Source organism: Typopeltis vanoorti, chromosome 9, assembly GCF_054136105.1.
Source record: "Typopeltis vanoorti isolate ZY-2024b chromosome 9, IOZ_Tvanoo_1.0, whole genome shotgun sequence".
Classification (NCBI taxonomy): Eukaryota; Metazoa; Arthropoda; class Arachnida; order Uropygi; family Thelyphonidae; genus Typopeltis; species Typopeltis vanoorti.
The window spans coordinates 16,507,231-16,524,405 of record NC_143557.1 but is presented as its reverse complement, the minus strand read 5'-3'; the positions used below and the strand labels follow the sequence as shown (position 1 = coordinate 16,524,405).

General features: G+C 37.6%; 1 protein-coding gene across 1 annotated transcript in view; it reads right to left on the bottom strand.

Moving 5' to 3' along the window:
- Positions 1-17,175, bottom strand: part of LOC150102901 (E3 SUMO-protein ligase RanBP2-like) — a 673,019-nt gene that overhangs the window by 633,014 nt on the left and 22,830 nt on the right. The window contains exons 2-3 of the mRNA XM_090397978.1: positions 11,180-11,247; positions 589-702 (exon numbers count right to left, since the gene is read on the bottom strand). Of these exons, the coding sequence (XP_090254104.1) occupies positions 589-702; positions 11,180-11,247 (182 nt within the window). The remainder of the gene's footprint in view (positions 1-588; positions 703-11,179; positions 11,248-17,175) is intronic.

Below are 17,175 nucleotides of genomic sequence, written 5' to 3'. Positions count from 1 at the left end.
CATAACGAGATTAATGGCGGAGGAAGTAATGGCATGATAAAAGGCAGAATGCCGACGAAGTTTTGATCCATGAAAAAAGCTAGGGAGAGCTGACTATTTCATCCACACCAGCCGGTTGGGAGGTTAATAAGAGATTTTAAACATGTTCAAAAAAAAATAAAAAATTAAAAAATGTTTCCATGTTTTAATGTATTAGGAACATTCTAAGAATGTTCCTAATACATTAAAACATGGAAACTTGCAGTAGAATTCAGTTTATTTATAGACATGATCAGAAATTTTTTTTGTTATTGCCTTCAAAACCCAGTCTTGTGACTGACATTGATTGTGAAAATTCAAATTTTCAATGTCGAGAAACAATAAAACCAACTTATTGAACAAAGAGGAAATGTTCTTTATGTTTTATGGATAATAATCTTGCAAATAATTTGAACAGAAAACAGTCTAGTTAGGAAACTGAACTATTACTCATAATTGTATCTCGAAGTACAATTCCCAAAATTGAGTAAAAACTTCAACATGGATATATCTAAAGAAATAAACCACTCTGCAAAAGCATACATATACACATACAAACAATGTTGATACCTTTTGTAAGACTGAAGAGCTCTTTCTATATTTCCACTGACTTCAAAGATCTGAGCCAATAATTTATGAGCTGGAGCATGATGTTCTCTGATACTGAGGAAACCTGCCAAATACCTGAGAATGAGAAAATTAATTAACAAAATACTCTAGGTTTTATAATTTTTTTATACTGCTTACACACAACTTAACACTTGCTTATTCTCAAGCAAGTTAATACATACTATATTACTGAAACTTGTCATAAATTTACAGTCAAGTCTGGTACACAGTGTTCATCTTAATTCAACAGTTATTAACAGAGGAGCAGAGGCTTTGATAACTAATGCTGGGCCTGGGGAAAAGAACCTGTTTAGATAAGAGATTTGTCAATCACCATTTGTTACGAGATTATCTTTATTAAGAAAGAAAGAACAAGAAAAGTTGAAAATATTTCATATGTATGAAGGCAGGAAAATTCTATCAAAAATAGCTCGGGGAAATAAATCGACCTATTTCAACAGTGAATACAATAGTGAAGGATAAAGTTCGCATTGCTGAAAGCACGAAAGGTGAGGTAGCTTTGAAGGGCACAATTATTACCAAGAAGAGGCTGGGCCCGATATCAGAGATGGAGAAATTGTTGTCTTACTGGATCAATGATCTGACACAGAAGCAGATACCGTTAAATTTACTGATTATCCAAGAGAAGGCTATGTCCTTATATAAGGATTTAAAAGAGCTGGCCAGCATCACGAACGCAGAGAGTACATTTAAAGCTAGTGCTAGATGGTTCGAACGATTCAAGAAACGTACAAATCTGTACAGCATCAAAATCACAGGTGAGGCAGCAAGTGCAGATACAGATGTGGCATGTCGATTTCCCAAACTTCTGGCAGAAATAATTGAGGAAGGGGAATATTTGCCTGAGCAAATATTTAATGTCGATGAAACGGCTCTGTTTTGGAAGAGGATGCCAACACAGACATTTATTGCAAAAGAGGAAAAATCTATGTCTGGATTCAAGGTCGCAAAAGATCTGATCACTGTTATGATTGGAGGCAACATTTCAAGGGACTTAAAACTTAAACCACTTACAGTGTACCATTCCCAGAGGCTGCACACCTTTAAGAACACTGACTTGAATATGCTGCCCATAATCTGGAAATCCAACACCAAGGCTTGAGTCACGTGTTTTGTTCATAGACTGGTTCAGTAACCACTTCGTTCACCAGGTGAAGGAATAGTGTGCTGAGAAAGGAATCCCGTTTAAAGTGCTTCTCCTCCTGGACAATGTCCCAGTCACTCAGAAGAATTGGATGACTTTCATCCTGACGTAAAAGTTGTTTAGATCCTCCTAGAACTACCTCACTATTGCAACTTATGATCAAGACATTATTGGGACCTTTAAAGCCAACTATCTGCGGTGTACATTTTCCCAAGCAACCAAGGCCATTGATAGTGGTAAGGGCATTACTCTACGTGATTTCTGGAAGAACTATAATATACTTAACGCTATCAAAAACATTGGGGTGGCTGGGATGAAATCAAGCAGACAATATATGCTATGTGGAAGAAACTCTGCCGAAATGGTCCATAATTTTACGTGTTCAGTTAGAGGCATTCCAAAATTCCAAAGAAAATACTAAGCCAATTGAACCGCCAGACATAAAGAAATTTACAACGAAGGGACTAGGCCGAGGTTTTTAACTTGACAGACATGGCATTAGCAAAATTAGAATCGATGGATCCGAACACCGAGCGGTTCAAAAATATTAGCCAACGTATCTATTCCAATGTCTAGCTACAAGGCCATCTACGAGGACAAGAAGCATGTGACCACACAATCTACACTACTACTAGACATGTTTGTGAGATGCCGTTCACAACAAAGTCAAGATGACAACTCAGATGACCCTGACTACCCTCAGCCTTCAACACTGAAAGGGGTAAAACTTCTCGCAGAACAGCATTCCTTAGAACAGCTAACTTAGTCGTCACAAGACATTTTTTTTATTTTGAAAAGTGAATATTTCATTTTGTTTTTGTATTCTTTTATATTATGTATTTTCATACTTTCATATTTACAGTATGTATATTATTCAAATACAATCAATAAATTTTTTTATAATTGAATTTTTTTTAATCACCCCAAAAATGAAAAATATTAAAAATGGAAAATATCTGATTAATGGCAAAAAAATTAATGTAAGACAGCAAGCAGTATGAGTAGCCATTGAACATTTTATTGTATGTATACAATTTACAAATTCGACTTACGTAAAGGTTTACGGAACGCATCTTACGTAACTCGGGGTGTAACTGTATCTACAAATCAACATAATCAATTCTAATAAATGTTCCTTCAGGGAGTATACAGGACATCATAATACTATTACATAAAAATCATTAGAAATTTCATATCAACAATTTTCCACCAACATATTTTGATCTTCAAAGACACTTGACTATATCAGTCCATGCAAGCATGGTGTCTTCCTCTGGGTCTTTTTCTAGTCATACTGGCAAAACAACTCTAGTTTTGTTAACCTTGCTTCTTTTATTCTGTATAAATGACATATCAACTTAGATTTGCTCTGCTGACATTCCTGAATGCTAACAATGTTAAGTCCCTAATATCCTCATTTTTAATATAGTTCTGCCATTGATGCCATCTGTTCAATATTTCAATTTTTTCTGAGAATTCTCATATCTGATGTCCCCAGTTTTTGATTAATTAGCCTGTTTTATATATGGGTACTACTATGAGAACTCAACACCAATCATCTGGAATTTGACCCTTTCATCAGGTCTTCTGAATTCTGAACTGCCTCCATGTGGTGCACACTGGATAATGCCAAATAGCAAGAAGGATGTATTTCATTCTACCAGACAAATAGGATGCTCACTTCAGATATGCCAACTCAATACTTGAATTCTGCACTGTAAAGGTTTCATGTTTTCATAGATGAGCATTTCTTATTACATATCTATTCCAGCTGCCTTTCATTTTTAACTTATCTTCTGTATTGATATGTACTCCTGATTGCATTCTAGAATATTTTCTATCACTTCTTGTTTCATTTGGCAATCATCTTTCAAATTAACCCAGACATCCACATGATTTTTATCTTCAGTTTATATGCTATCACCTTTATTACTCCTGATTCCTTCTATAGTACTCTTTCCTTCATTTCTAAGCTTTTTCAATAGCCTTCAGAATATTTTGCTACCTTTCTGATATTTATGTTCTATATTCTTTACGACTTTTGCTTACTTTTCACATAGCTTTGCTTATTTACATTTGTCTAGGTATTCTCTCAAAGTAGGCACTAACTTACTTGCCAGTAATGTGCTATGCTGTCTTCTTATCCATGACCAGCCTCTAACTCCCTGAATCCTTCATGGTGTCGTGATTTGTCTAATCTTTCAGCCTAGAAAATGTGGTATAGTGGTGAAGTGGCCTGCATCATTTTTTTCAGCATTTGCCACCAAGTCTCCAAGGTTTGATTCTTTTAAGATTTCAAAATCTTGCATTTTTTGTTGAATATTTGCATATTCGAGTCTGTCTACAGTTTACCTGAAAAAGCTGCCCAACATTCTTTTCAATACGATATTCAATATTATTATGCTCAAAACTAAATGATACTTCCACCTGAAATCCTTTGTATGCATGTTCTGAAGCTGCACAAAGATATTGCTATCCACAAAAATCAATGAGATTTCTTATATCTTCTCTCCAAATGAATTTGTGCCCATCTTTATAGCATTCATAATGATGAGACCATATTCTGAACAGAAATCTGGTAGGTACTTACCATTATTAATTTTGATTTTTCTCTAAATTTTCCAAAAACTTTTCTATATGTTGCTGCTGAAAAGATAAGTTACTTTTATAGAAAATTAGCGATTTGGATTTGAGTTTTGTTGTATTTTTCTTTATTTTTCATAGTTTAGCATAACTAAATGATTTTGGAGATTTCTGTTATTGAAACAAACTTTTTAAGACTTTTGAAGCTTGCAGCAAACATCAACAAAATGGAAGTATAAATGAGATCGACTCATCTCACAACAAGAAAATGAAACATAATTATTGACGTGGACTTTTCAAGAATGGTACGTTGTTGTGAATGCAACATGTATACATGGTGGAGAGACTGAACAGGAGACGAGAGAGGGTGTGGATATGTCAAAAGTGTGATATTATATTGGACAAGTCATCAATAAATGCAAAACTGGCAGATGGAACTGAAGAGTGCCCAAATCACACATGAATCACAGAACACAAACAAATGGGAGAGAAAATGAGTATATAAATCATGGAACAAAAACAATTGCAAGAGCAAATGATTGTGTAATTCATGGAAAAGAAGCAAGCAGGACTATGGAAGCAAAAGAAAGTATAGCTGAAGAAATGAAAGCAAGTGACACTATGGAAGCGAAGGAAAGTCGAAATGAGGAAATAAAAATGAATAAATTCTTACTAAATAGCTTAAGGAAATTGCAATGTACAATAGAATATACATTAAAATAAATTTTAATACACTTCCAATATTTCAGCAACGTCACGTTGCCATTATCACAGGAATTTAACTACAAGACACGTGCATGCAAGCACAACACACAGTAAATGAGGAACAAAGCAGGCAGCTATTCTTTCTCCTAAAAGTCCTGATGGTGCCCCCTAGCAGGCAATGTTGGTATTCTTGGCTGATTGGGCTGAAGGTCTTCTGATGTAGGTTTCCCAAATTTGAGGCAATCTCATGCAACCAAATTTGTTGAGGTTTGGATTGTTTCGTAAGGCTGAAGCTGATTCCATGAATAGCTTTTCGTATTTGAATTTACTACGGTGTATTATCGTGGCTTTCTTCCACTGTATTCTATGGCGGGTATCCAGCACATGGTCTACAAGACCAGAGTGGCTGTATTGGTGAAAATGGATGTAGTCCTTGTATTCCTGAAATTAACTGTCCTGCCTGTTTGGTCAAAGTAGGACAGCTTACAACTGCAAGGGACTTGGTATACACCAGGTAGGTCGGGGGGGTCTTTAGTGGAGCAGATAAGGGATGCCAATTTTTTATAAGGTCTGTAACAAGAAGTTAAGTCATGTTTTTTTAGGATTTTTGTAATTTTTTACAAGGTGCCTCGGATATAGGGAATGGTGATGTATTTAGAATAATCCTTGTTGTGAGGTGGGGGAGGGGGGGGGGTTATTGGTTTTAATATTTTTTGGATTTTGGGGGGGGGGGGTAGTCATTGCCTAAGAAAGTATTGAGATTGTGGTTTAGTTCTGTGGTTAGGGCATTGTCATTGGAACAGATAAGTTTAGCCCTGTTGTGTAGTGTCTTAATGACTCCATATTGTTGTCAGGGGGGGATTGTTGGTGAATGTATCTGCCTGTATGGGTGGGTTTTCTAAAAACTGAGAAAACCAAGGTTCCATCAGGCTGGCAGGTGACTAGTGTGTCTAAAAAAGAAAGGCAGGTGTTTTTTTCTTCTTCCAGGGTGAACTTGATTCTGGGGGTGTTGGTTGTTTAAGTGTGTTAGGAAGGAGAGGAGTGCATCGAAGCCATTGGCCAAATAGCGAACACATCATCAACATAGCGAAGCCATATGGTTGGTTTTTGTGGGGCAGAGTTTAAGGCTTTCAAAAGTCTCCATATAAAAGTTTGCCAAGGGTGTGGAGAGTCGAGAACCCATGGCTCTCCCCTCTATTTGTCTGTAGAATTTTCCTTGCCAAACAAAATAGCCTGAGTACATTGTGAACTGAAATAGGGGCTGTGATATTGGGAAGAAATTTAGCTTGGATTTGCTCTAAGGATTCTTTGAGTGGGACATTTGTGAATAGGTAGGAGACATCAAAACTGATCATTACGTCATTGTGTTTGAGTGTAAGGTTTTCTATGCTGGCTTTGAAGTGGGCTGAGTTTTTTATGTGTGAAGGTGTGTTGCCAGTACAGTGTGTGAGAGCTTTGGCCAAATATTTAGCTAATTTGTATATGGGGGAATCAATGCCATCCACTATGGGACATAATGGCACATTTTCTTATGTATTTTTGGGAGTCCATATATACGGGGGGGAGGGGGGATGGAGTTAAACGGTTTTAATTTGTTAGTGACTTCTACAGGCCAAGAAGTGACCTTCTTAAGGAGTCTGTGGAGTTTTCTAATTTGTGAGTTGGTGGGATTGTACTCAATAGGGAGTTAAGTAGCCCGATCTAACAATAGAGCATTTAGCTTACTTGTGTAATCCTTTTGGTTAAGTAATACAGTGGCATTCCCTTTATCCGCTTTGGTGATTATTATTTCCTTGTTTTTCTTTAATTCTTGCAGAGATTTAATTTCCTTATTGGGCATGTTGGTTTTTGGTGGTTTTGCTTTGGTCAGAACACAAGCCATATCCACTCTAATATCGTTAGCAATGTGGTTTGGAAGGTGTCATATCCCGCGTTCAATTTGTATCATAATGTCTTCAGTATTCTTCTGGGTGCAATAGTGAAGTTGTGGCCATGTGAGAGAGAGCGTCGAGTGCTTCAGGTTTCAAACTAATTGACGAAAGGTTGACTACTGTGTCGGTAGGAAGTTGTGGTTTGGAGTTCAAGTTCTTTTTTAAATTCTCAAATTTCATCGTGAATATCATTGTGAGGGACAAAAACTTTATTATAGAGATGAAACCTGGGTGAATGCCTGTCACAACAGCAAAAAGTCCTCGTCAATGATTTTTGTTGGGCTTAACGATAGGCCTGAAAGCACCGAGTGGAGAGGGGTCTCGTATGATCATAACGCACACTGGCAGTGAAGATGGATTTGTACCAGGGGCCCTTGAAATTTTATGAGCCCAGAAATCACAAGGCAATTATCATAAGGAAATGGATGGAAAGCACTATGAACATTGGTTCACGAACATGTTTTTTTGCCAAACATTGAGCTCAACAGCGTTAGTGTAACAGATAATGCGCCTTACCATTCTGTCTGACTGGAATATGTGCCATCTCAGGCTACATGCAAAAAGGAAACGGTTTTACTTCTGATATGGTGAAAACAGAACTAATGAACTTGGTGGCAAGTGTCAAGAACCAGTTTCAAAAATATCATATTGACAGTATTGGCTAATAGAAAGGACACATAGTTATTCGTCTTCCACCATATTATTGTGAACTGAACCCCATAGAACTCATCTGGGCACAAATTAAGGGAAATGTTGCAGCTAAAAATACAACTTTCAAAATTTCAGATGTTGAAAGACTGATCATGGAAGGATTTCAAAAAATTACTGAGTGCACTGGAAAAGTTTCATAACCAATGTTATTGAAGAAAAAAAATTCTGGGTCCTTGATGGAATGATCGATGAGGTGGTGGAAAGTGTGTGTTTCAAGTTAGATGACAGCTCTGATGATGATACCTACAGCCTGAGTGGTGTTGAAGAGCTTCCTCATTAAATTAATAACAGGATAAGAGTGTTTATGTATATATTACCGTATTTTTCAATAGATAATGTGCACCCCTAATATTTTCATTACTCCTTTTGATGTATAAATAACGTGCATGCGCCAACTAGCGGTAGAATTAGGAAATACAGACAGAGGACGGGGGAATTCTTTAGAAGCATGTGCGTTGCTAGTAGCAGTGGTCGATTTTTTTTAATTCCAAATTTTACAATTTTCACACTATTGGGGAGCACTGTGACATTACTACAACTACAACTGAAAGGTAGGTGTACATTTTTTGTATTTTATGAAGTTACATTATTCCGTACATCCTGTTTTAAAATATTTCATAAAGTAAATCATTATTTGTTTATATTTTATTAGATCTGAATTATCCATGGACGACAAAAGTACTTCTCGGAGAAAATTCTACACAGCGCAGTTCAAGCTTGAAATGGTAGAAGTAGCAAAGGAAAAAGGGAATCGTGAAGCTGGTAGATTGTTCAGTGTTGGAGAAAGTAGTGTTCGTGAATGACAAAAGGCTGAAACAGTCCTGAAATGTTCGCATAATTAGAAGGTGCCTGTGGCCAACCATAGGAAAAAAACTGTTTGATTGGGTTGTTAGTGAAAGAGCTAAAGGTATGAGAATATCTACTGTCCGTGTGTTGCAGGAATCGAAAAGAATTGCACAAAACGATAATATAAAAGATTTCAAGGCCTACCCATCTTGGGTTTTTGTATTTATGAAGAGAAACAATTTAAGTGTGCACTCCTCCACTAGGGTTGAACAAAACTTGCCGTGCAACTGGGAAGCGAAAGTAGCTAAATTTCGTTTGTTTCTGAGAGAAAACTTGTGTGGGGTTGATGCTTGTCACTTTAGGAATATGGATGAAGTTCCCGTAAGTTTTGACATGCCTAGTTATAGGACCATGAATCTGAAGGGAGCAAAAGAGATTTCAGTTGCTACAACAGGGCACGAAAGGTCAAACTTTACTGTGGTTCTCTGCGTAACTGCAGATGGTTCCAAACTGCTACCGATAGTGATTTTCAAAAGAAAGACTGTTCCAAAAGGTTGAGATTCCAAAGATATTATTGTTATTGCTAATGATAAAGGTTGGATAAATTCCAAGGTTATGAAATTTCAGTTGGAGAATGTGTGGCGAAAGATAAAAATGGCATTTTTCAACCCAAAATCTTTGTTAGTGTTGGATTAATGTAGGGCACACATGACAGCAGAAGTTAAAACAATTGTAAGTATTCCAAATTGGCCGTCATTCCAGGTGGTTTAACAAAAAAAACTCCAACCCTTTATCTTGCAGTAAATAAACCATTCAAAGACAATTTGTGGGCTAAGTGGGAAGACTGGATGATGAATGGCATCCATGAATATAACAAAACAGGGCAGATGAAAAGAACGTCATATAAAGATATAGTTACGTGGATTGTAGAAAGTTGGGCTGCTGTAAGTGAAAACCGTGTTAGAAATGGTTTCATTAAAGCACAAGGGAATGCAGTGGTGTCCGGTGACAATGATTATGAAGCTGAAGAAATACTTAAATTGCATTAAAAACAAAATTTTTAATGCAATCGATTCTTTCAATATTGAGTCTGAGGAAGAATTTTTTTGATTTGAATACTGTAATGTTCAATAAATATTAAGTAATACTTCTACCTTAGTTTTGTTATTACATTTGGTTTACCACTCATATCTTTCAAATGTATACCACGCATGTTCAATTTTAACGAATTTAGACTTTTTTGTATAGATAACGCGCGTTATCTATCGAAAAATACGGTATTGTAATAAAATGTCATGTTCGGAAATGTGTGTTATGATGAGTAAAGTTCACTTCATAACCTAATTATCACTGCTTATCTTAAGCCAGTTTATAATAAACTAAATGACATTTACTTTGTTACAGCCTATCAGTTAATTTCAGAAAATCCAAAGGCACACAGTCATATAGTCATCTTGGCCGTGCAATTTCCGTCATTCAGGCAATGACGAATTTTAGGGGATTTTCTACGCATGTGCTTAGTTACAAACATGATGCGCTTCACTGTTGCCATGGTAACAGTGAACTAATATCCTGCTACCTTCGGAAGCGGTGCAGCCTGTAGTATATTTCGTTACGTCCAAGATAACCTGAAAAATAGAATAGTTTCAAGCAAGATAATGGGTATCACATCAAAAAGAAAAATATATATACCGTATTTATTCAAATATAACTCTCATTTTTTTCCCCCAAAATTAAAGTCGACTAAATTGACATTTCCAATTAAATCCTGAGTATTCATTATAATTGCTCACATTATTTATAAAATGAATGCAAGTAAATTTTAATTATCGACATTATTTATGCGATCGGACGCTCACCTTAATCCCACAACATATTTGAATCTTGAGCAACAATTGTTGCTCAAGATTCAAATTAGCCAATGACTAATGAGAAGTGAAAGATAAGCACAAAATGGACAGCAAAGATAGGCCAGTAGACACAGCACAGCTATGAAGATGTAAATATGATTGGTGCCGTATTAGCAAAGGATCACGCAACTCACTAACAAAGGTGGGCCAATGGTTGTTGAGTTGATATGCTGATTCTCTTCAACCGAATTCTAAAATATCTACAACTGCCATAACAACATTCACTATCTATTTCTTAAAGTTTTAAACTTTTGTTGTGTGCGAAGTATATGCAAAACTCATTAATTTATTTTTTCGTAAAGTAAAATCCACAGTGCGAGATATATGCGAGGGCGAGTTATATTCAAGTAAATACAGTAATAGATTTTAAAGGAATCAAAATCAAACAGCTTTAGGAAGAAAAATGAATTTGAAAACAAGAGCCAAATTCTACAGGTACAATGAGAAAATTAAGAAAACCTTCTCTAGTGGGGTCACTAGAGAAGAGGTAGTTCAGCTTCCTGGAAAGTAAATTTTCATATGCCCTTAAGGGATTCAGTATTTAAAAAGGTGTGTAAAAAAGTGTAGGTAAATCTGCATGTGCCCTTAGGGAATACGGGATAACTGTGAGAGGAGAGGGACATCACAGATGAATGAGTAGGAAGCAAATTCCTTCTAAATTTTTTTCTCCTGTAAACTCTTAACAATGCCATTAATTTCAAATAAACTAAAACCTAAATTCTTAATAATATCAAGCATGCAAGTAAATAAGTTTGACTTACTTTTTAGCTGCTTCATATTCTTGCACTTGAAAATACAATCTTGCAAAGTTATATCCTTTAAGCTGTCTCTACACAAGAGAAATTAATTTAATATACTTTGATGAAAATTTATGATAACTAATCAGCAATCTATTACACACTTTGGAAACAATAGTGGATTTTTGGATACTCAACTAATGAAGTCAATTAATGAAAACACAAAGAAATCTAACAAAATTTTGAAAACTGTATTGCATAAATGGAATTTATACAGCTGCTAAGAGATAATTACCTGAGACCGCATGTAATGGAGGGGACTGCATTAGAGTACTGGACTTGGTGATGGCATCAGATAACTTGTCATTAATCAAAGTATCTACGTTACCTCCGATGAGGAAGTGTAATCACGAGGTCTTGAGCTGGAAGACTGCCAGATGTGAAATTTTCAGTTAACGCATTCATGCCAGGCAGTATCTGCACGTGCATAAACCACCAGCAGGAACTAGCTTTAGCATATGTATGATACTTCCACACTGGGCAGTCGCATTTCCATAAAGCTTATACGCCATTTCAGTTGCTACTTTTTTGGCTAAATTTTATTTGTAAAATTAGCATTTCTGAAATGTCTTAATGATATCGAAAATCTCAAATACAATTCAAACCAATTTTAAGTTATTATTTCAGTAACCTCCATGAAGTCAGACTCATCATGGGAGGCCCACTCACAACAACTAGCAACACGTCTATCATAATAAACTTAGAAGTTAATCGAACAACGTTATGAGAAATGTATTTAGTTACTGTTTGGCACTACAATACGAGGTGGTATCAAAAATTTCTAGACTAGGTTTGTAACATGCCAACAGATGGCAGCACAAGGCTGCATGCACAGTCACAGGGAGCACCTACCTTCATAAATCAGTGTGCCAAAAGACATCATCCTGTGCAACTGATGCTATTCTGACCACCTGCGTTACCACATCTGCGATTTCATCACAGAACAAAGAGCAAACGTAAAATTCTGCATGAAACTGGGCAAATCTGCCACAGACGTTTGACATGATTCGGCAAGTTTACGACGATGCTGCAATGAGTCGTTCGAGGTGTTTTGAGTGGCACGCGTACTTCAAGAGGGGAAGAACATCACTGGAAGACGATGAGAGATCAGGAAGACCGTCAACGAGCTCAACCCCCCAAAAATGTCGAAACCGTTCGGCAACTTGTGCATAAGAATTGTCAGAGAACACTCCACAACACTGCTGCCATTGTCGGTGTGTCATACGGAACAGTCCAGGCAATCCTCACGTGCGATTTGAACACGTGCTATGTTGCTGCCAAGTTTGTTCCCAGGCTACCGACCCAGGCAGAAGGAACACCCCGTCGAAGTCTGCCAAGAACTCCATCAGCGTGCCGCGGATGATCCATCCTTCATGTCGAGGATCATTACCGGTGACGAAACTTGGGTGTACAGATACGACCCTGAGACAAAGCAACAGTCTTCACAGTGAAAGAGCACATCATCTGCACGACCGAAAAAGGCGAGGCAGGTCTGCAGCTCGACCAAGTGCAAGCTCATCATCTTTTTCGACATTCGTGGCATTGTGCATTGAGAATTCGTCCTCAAGGGCCAGACCGTCAATAGCGAGTTCTACTGCCAGGTTTTAAGGCGTCCGAGGGTGGACATTCGGCAAAAGCGACCAAATATGTGGCCCACGAAAAACTGGATGCACCCTGTCACCAAGCTCTCCTCACACGAGTTTCTCACCAGAAAACACATGATCTAACTTCCACACTCATCATACTCGCCAGATTTGGCTCCTGCAGACTTCGCTCTCTTCCCGAAGATGAAGATCCAGCGCGAATCGCAGAAGGTGCTTGATATGCTTCGAACAGAAGACTTCCAGGACACATTCCAGAAGTGGCAAGAATACTGAGAGTGCTATATTGATATGCAAGGGGACTATTTTGAAGGTGATAGGGTGTAAATGTAGATAAAGTAATTTCTCATAAACAGAGCTAGTCTCAAAACTGTTTGATATACCTCGTAAAACTATTCTGGCATGCATGAGGGGGTGTGCTTTTCATTATAATTGGTTTTTTTCAGCTGTCTTTAATTACACTAAATATAACTCACTGCCAAGGTAAACACTGACCTTGGCATAATCCTTTCCGAAATCTTGAAATTAAAAAACCTGTAACTGCAATCCCCCTTACCTCATTCTATTTGGATCATAATTATTTCTACAGGAATTTTCTTAGGTGCTAATGCACAGTTATAACCATGAGCAAGTGTGCCAATTGCTTCTCACTTCAGGATGATTGGTTTACAACTTTTTTTTGAGGTTGTGAGACTTGAAAGCTGAGTTTTTTTTAATAGATTATAATACTTCATGATGTGCCGACATCTTATTTTTTGAAACTCTTTGTCTGCTGAAGCATTCAAGCATACTTCTGATTGCTAGAAGAAGAGCTTGCTGTCACGTTGAACACCAATCTTTGGATGACCGACATCTCAAAAATCCAAAAAATATTAAAACGGCATAATTGCAACCCTACCCCTCTCTCCCACTTCAGAACAGAGATTATACAAAATCTATCACCATTCCATATATCTGAGGCACTTCCAAAAACTTAACAAAAATCCTAAAGAAATACAACCTTACTACCACAAAAAAAAAATTGGCATCTCATATCCACTCTAACAGAGCCAGCCACATTTCTTAGAGCTACCAGGTCTCTTGCAGTTACAAACTGCACAAATATCAGAATTTCTGAACACATGGACTACATCTGGTTACAGCCACTCTGGTCTTGCTGACCATGCTTTGGTCAGAAAGTCCAGAGTTTGGACCCACCACAAGATATGCTGGAAGAAAGCTACTCTATTGCACTGCAGCAAATACAAATATTAGAAGCTATTCCTGGATCTGACTCAGTCCTTAGAACTTGTCAAAACTCATCAAATTTGGGCGCATGAAATTGCCCTAAATCTGAAGCACTCATTCTCAGATCTACAACCCACAGCCAAGTTGGGTTGTAGATCTGATATACCACCCAATTTGGCCCACTAGGGGATGCCATTTAGGACTCTAGGTTGCCTTTCTTCAGCCACATTTACCCAGCGTTAATTAGTGCCTGCATGCACTTATCATTATTCAATGATCCCTGATGATGGCAATGTAATATTGCCAAAATAATGGAATTATTAAAATTATAATTAATATTCAGTATACATTGTAATCTGGTCTCATAGAGGTAGAGGGATTTTTCTCCCAGAAACTCATGTTTTTCGTCCCTCAAAACAGACAAACTAGCCAGTAGAACACATGCAATTTACAGACAAGAATGCTTAGTGGCATAGGGGTAACTGCCTTATCCTCTTATTTATGGTAATAAAATCCAAGGAAACTTGGAAGGCCGTGGGTGGTTAAGTGCCTGTTAAAGCCACTGATGGATGGATACATTGTAATTTCCTGAAAAATATTAGTTATGAATAGCCAACATATAAGCCTTTCTATCAGAATGTTGTGTATTATTATTATGTGACACCTCCAGGGAGTCCAAAGACTCATCGAGAGAGAATGTGCCAACACCATCGAATGATTGTTTCTCTTCTAACTACTAACCGTGCTCAAACCCGCTTAACTTTTAGCGAGCCATTAGTAGCAGAGGCTCTACCAATCAACCAATTTTAGTGGCATAGGGTAACTGCCTAATCCTCGTATTTATGGTAATAAAATCCAAGGAAACTTGTAAGGCCGTGGGCAGTTAAGTGCCTGTTAAAGCCACTGATGGATGGATACATTGTAATTTCCTGAAAAATAATAGTTATGAATAGCCAACATATAAGCCTTTCTATCAGAATGTTGTGTATTATACAAAGAAATTAACTGCATCTGTTGAGCTCCAACAAAATACTAGCATATGCAATATATGTTACTGATAAGACAGAATAAAAAAAACCTGATGTAAGGAATGAAGGATTTACAAAGTAAGGAAATTGTATAATGATCATCAGTGATTCAAAGAAATTTCTTAGAAAATCAAGTGAAATATGAATAAAACAGAAATAAATGGACAATAAATTTTACAAGACGATTTGCTGCTACATTAACCCACACATATTCCTGCTGTACCTAGATGAATCACCTGATCATTGGATTAGTCTCTCTCTCTCTGTAGTTATTTACTGAGCTACAAAATGTATACAGCTGCTGTTTATTATTATTATTATCCTAAGACACCAAGGAGTCAAAGACTCATCTAGATTATCCCTTGTCATACACACAGCTCAACATATAGTGCCTTAAACATTCAAATTTTATTCTCTGCAGACACCATGCTCTAAGGAAATGCATCACAATCATTCACAACTCTCCGTGCAAAAATCCTGCTTCTCAGTCCCTTGCTCACACCCTCCTTATACAGCTGCTAGGGCCGACCTCTTGTTCTTACCTGATCTCCAACCATTTTTATGAACAACCTCTTCAATGTTAATCCTACAACAATCCCTTACCAACTTGTACAGCTCTATCATATCTCTCCACCCTCTTCCTCCTATTCACTAGCCAGGAAATTGCATCTTCTCAACTTTTCTTTATAATCAGCATTCTAGAGATCAGAAACTACCTTAGTCAATCACCTCTGGACCCTTCTAGATCCTTATCCACCATCACCCCAAGATCTATTTCCTTCACCTGCAAAAATATATCATCACCAAGAGTAAATTCTTCATCCCCTCTCTGTTTACCAAATTTAAAAATCTTATATTTTGCAACATTGAACTGGTATCCCCACTCCTATGCCCATTTACTCAGCTTGTTCAAGTCTTTTCGGAACGAGGCACCACAATATCTGCTCTACTCCTCATAGTTTGTCCTACCTTTGCATCATCTGCAAACAACAAAAATCCCCATTCAAGTTTTTCCCAATATCATTAACATACAGGTTAAACAGAAACAGCCCCCTAAAACAGACCCATGAGGAACACCACTAGTGACTTTCCTCTTCTGGGATACTGCTCCACCATACACAACTTATTGATACCTATCAAACAGCCAATCTCAAATCCAATGCACTAGTCTAATATCCAGCCCCTTCCACTCTTGTTTGGCTATCAATTTATCATCTAGTAATCTATCAAAAGCCATTGCAAAATCTAAGTATACTACTGTGTATCCATCTCCCTCATCCAATGCAGTTGCCACCTTATATATCCATCAAATATAATACGACTGTTGTCAATCCAATTCTAGTTACCTAGACACTAATTTGCAGAAGTAGGGAGATTCTGGTTCCATTGTATAATGCCTTAATTAGGCAACATATGGACTACTGCACAGTCAACCCAATTCACTCACCAGCCTCTCCAACACTTTAACCACTTCACTTGACAAACAGATTGGCCTATAATTTGATGCTCGACTTCTGTCATCTCCTTTATGAAGTGGTACAATCTTGCCTCCTTCCACTCCTTTGGAACTTGATCCAATGTAAAACTCATTAAACAAATATGTCAAGGCAGACGTCAACTCCCTGGCACATTCCTTCAAAATAAACTGTGATATATCATTAAGTCCCACAGCCTTATTAATGCCAAGTTTGCTTCATTCTCCATATACCTCTTCCTCACTCACAGTCAGTCTCTCCTCCTCATTCCACTGCTCTCGAACTTTCCATATTATTATTATTTGTCACCTCCAGGGAGTCCAAAGACTCATCGAGTGAGGGCATCTACTCTACAACTCTGCTTCAACCACTCACAATCCACCAACTGACCGCAACTACACCAATGCCATCTACCGCCAACCACCACCACCACCAGTATTTCCATAGACAATCACAAACATCCATGCCCATGGCGGGATTTGAACCCGCAGCCTCTTGACTGGAGAGCGGACACGGTACCACTCAGCCAGCCAGGCTGGCCGAGTGGTTAGTGTGTCCCATAGACTGTTCATGTCCCAAGTGATTAGCATGTCACATATCACATTCATAAGGATGAAAGACCTTCATAA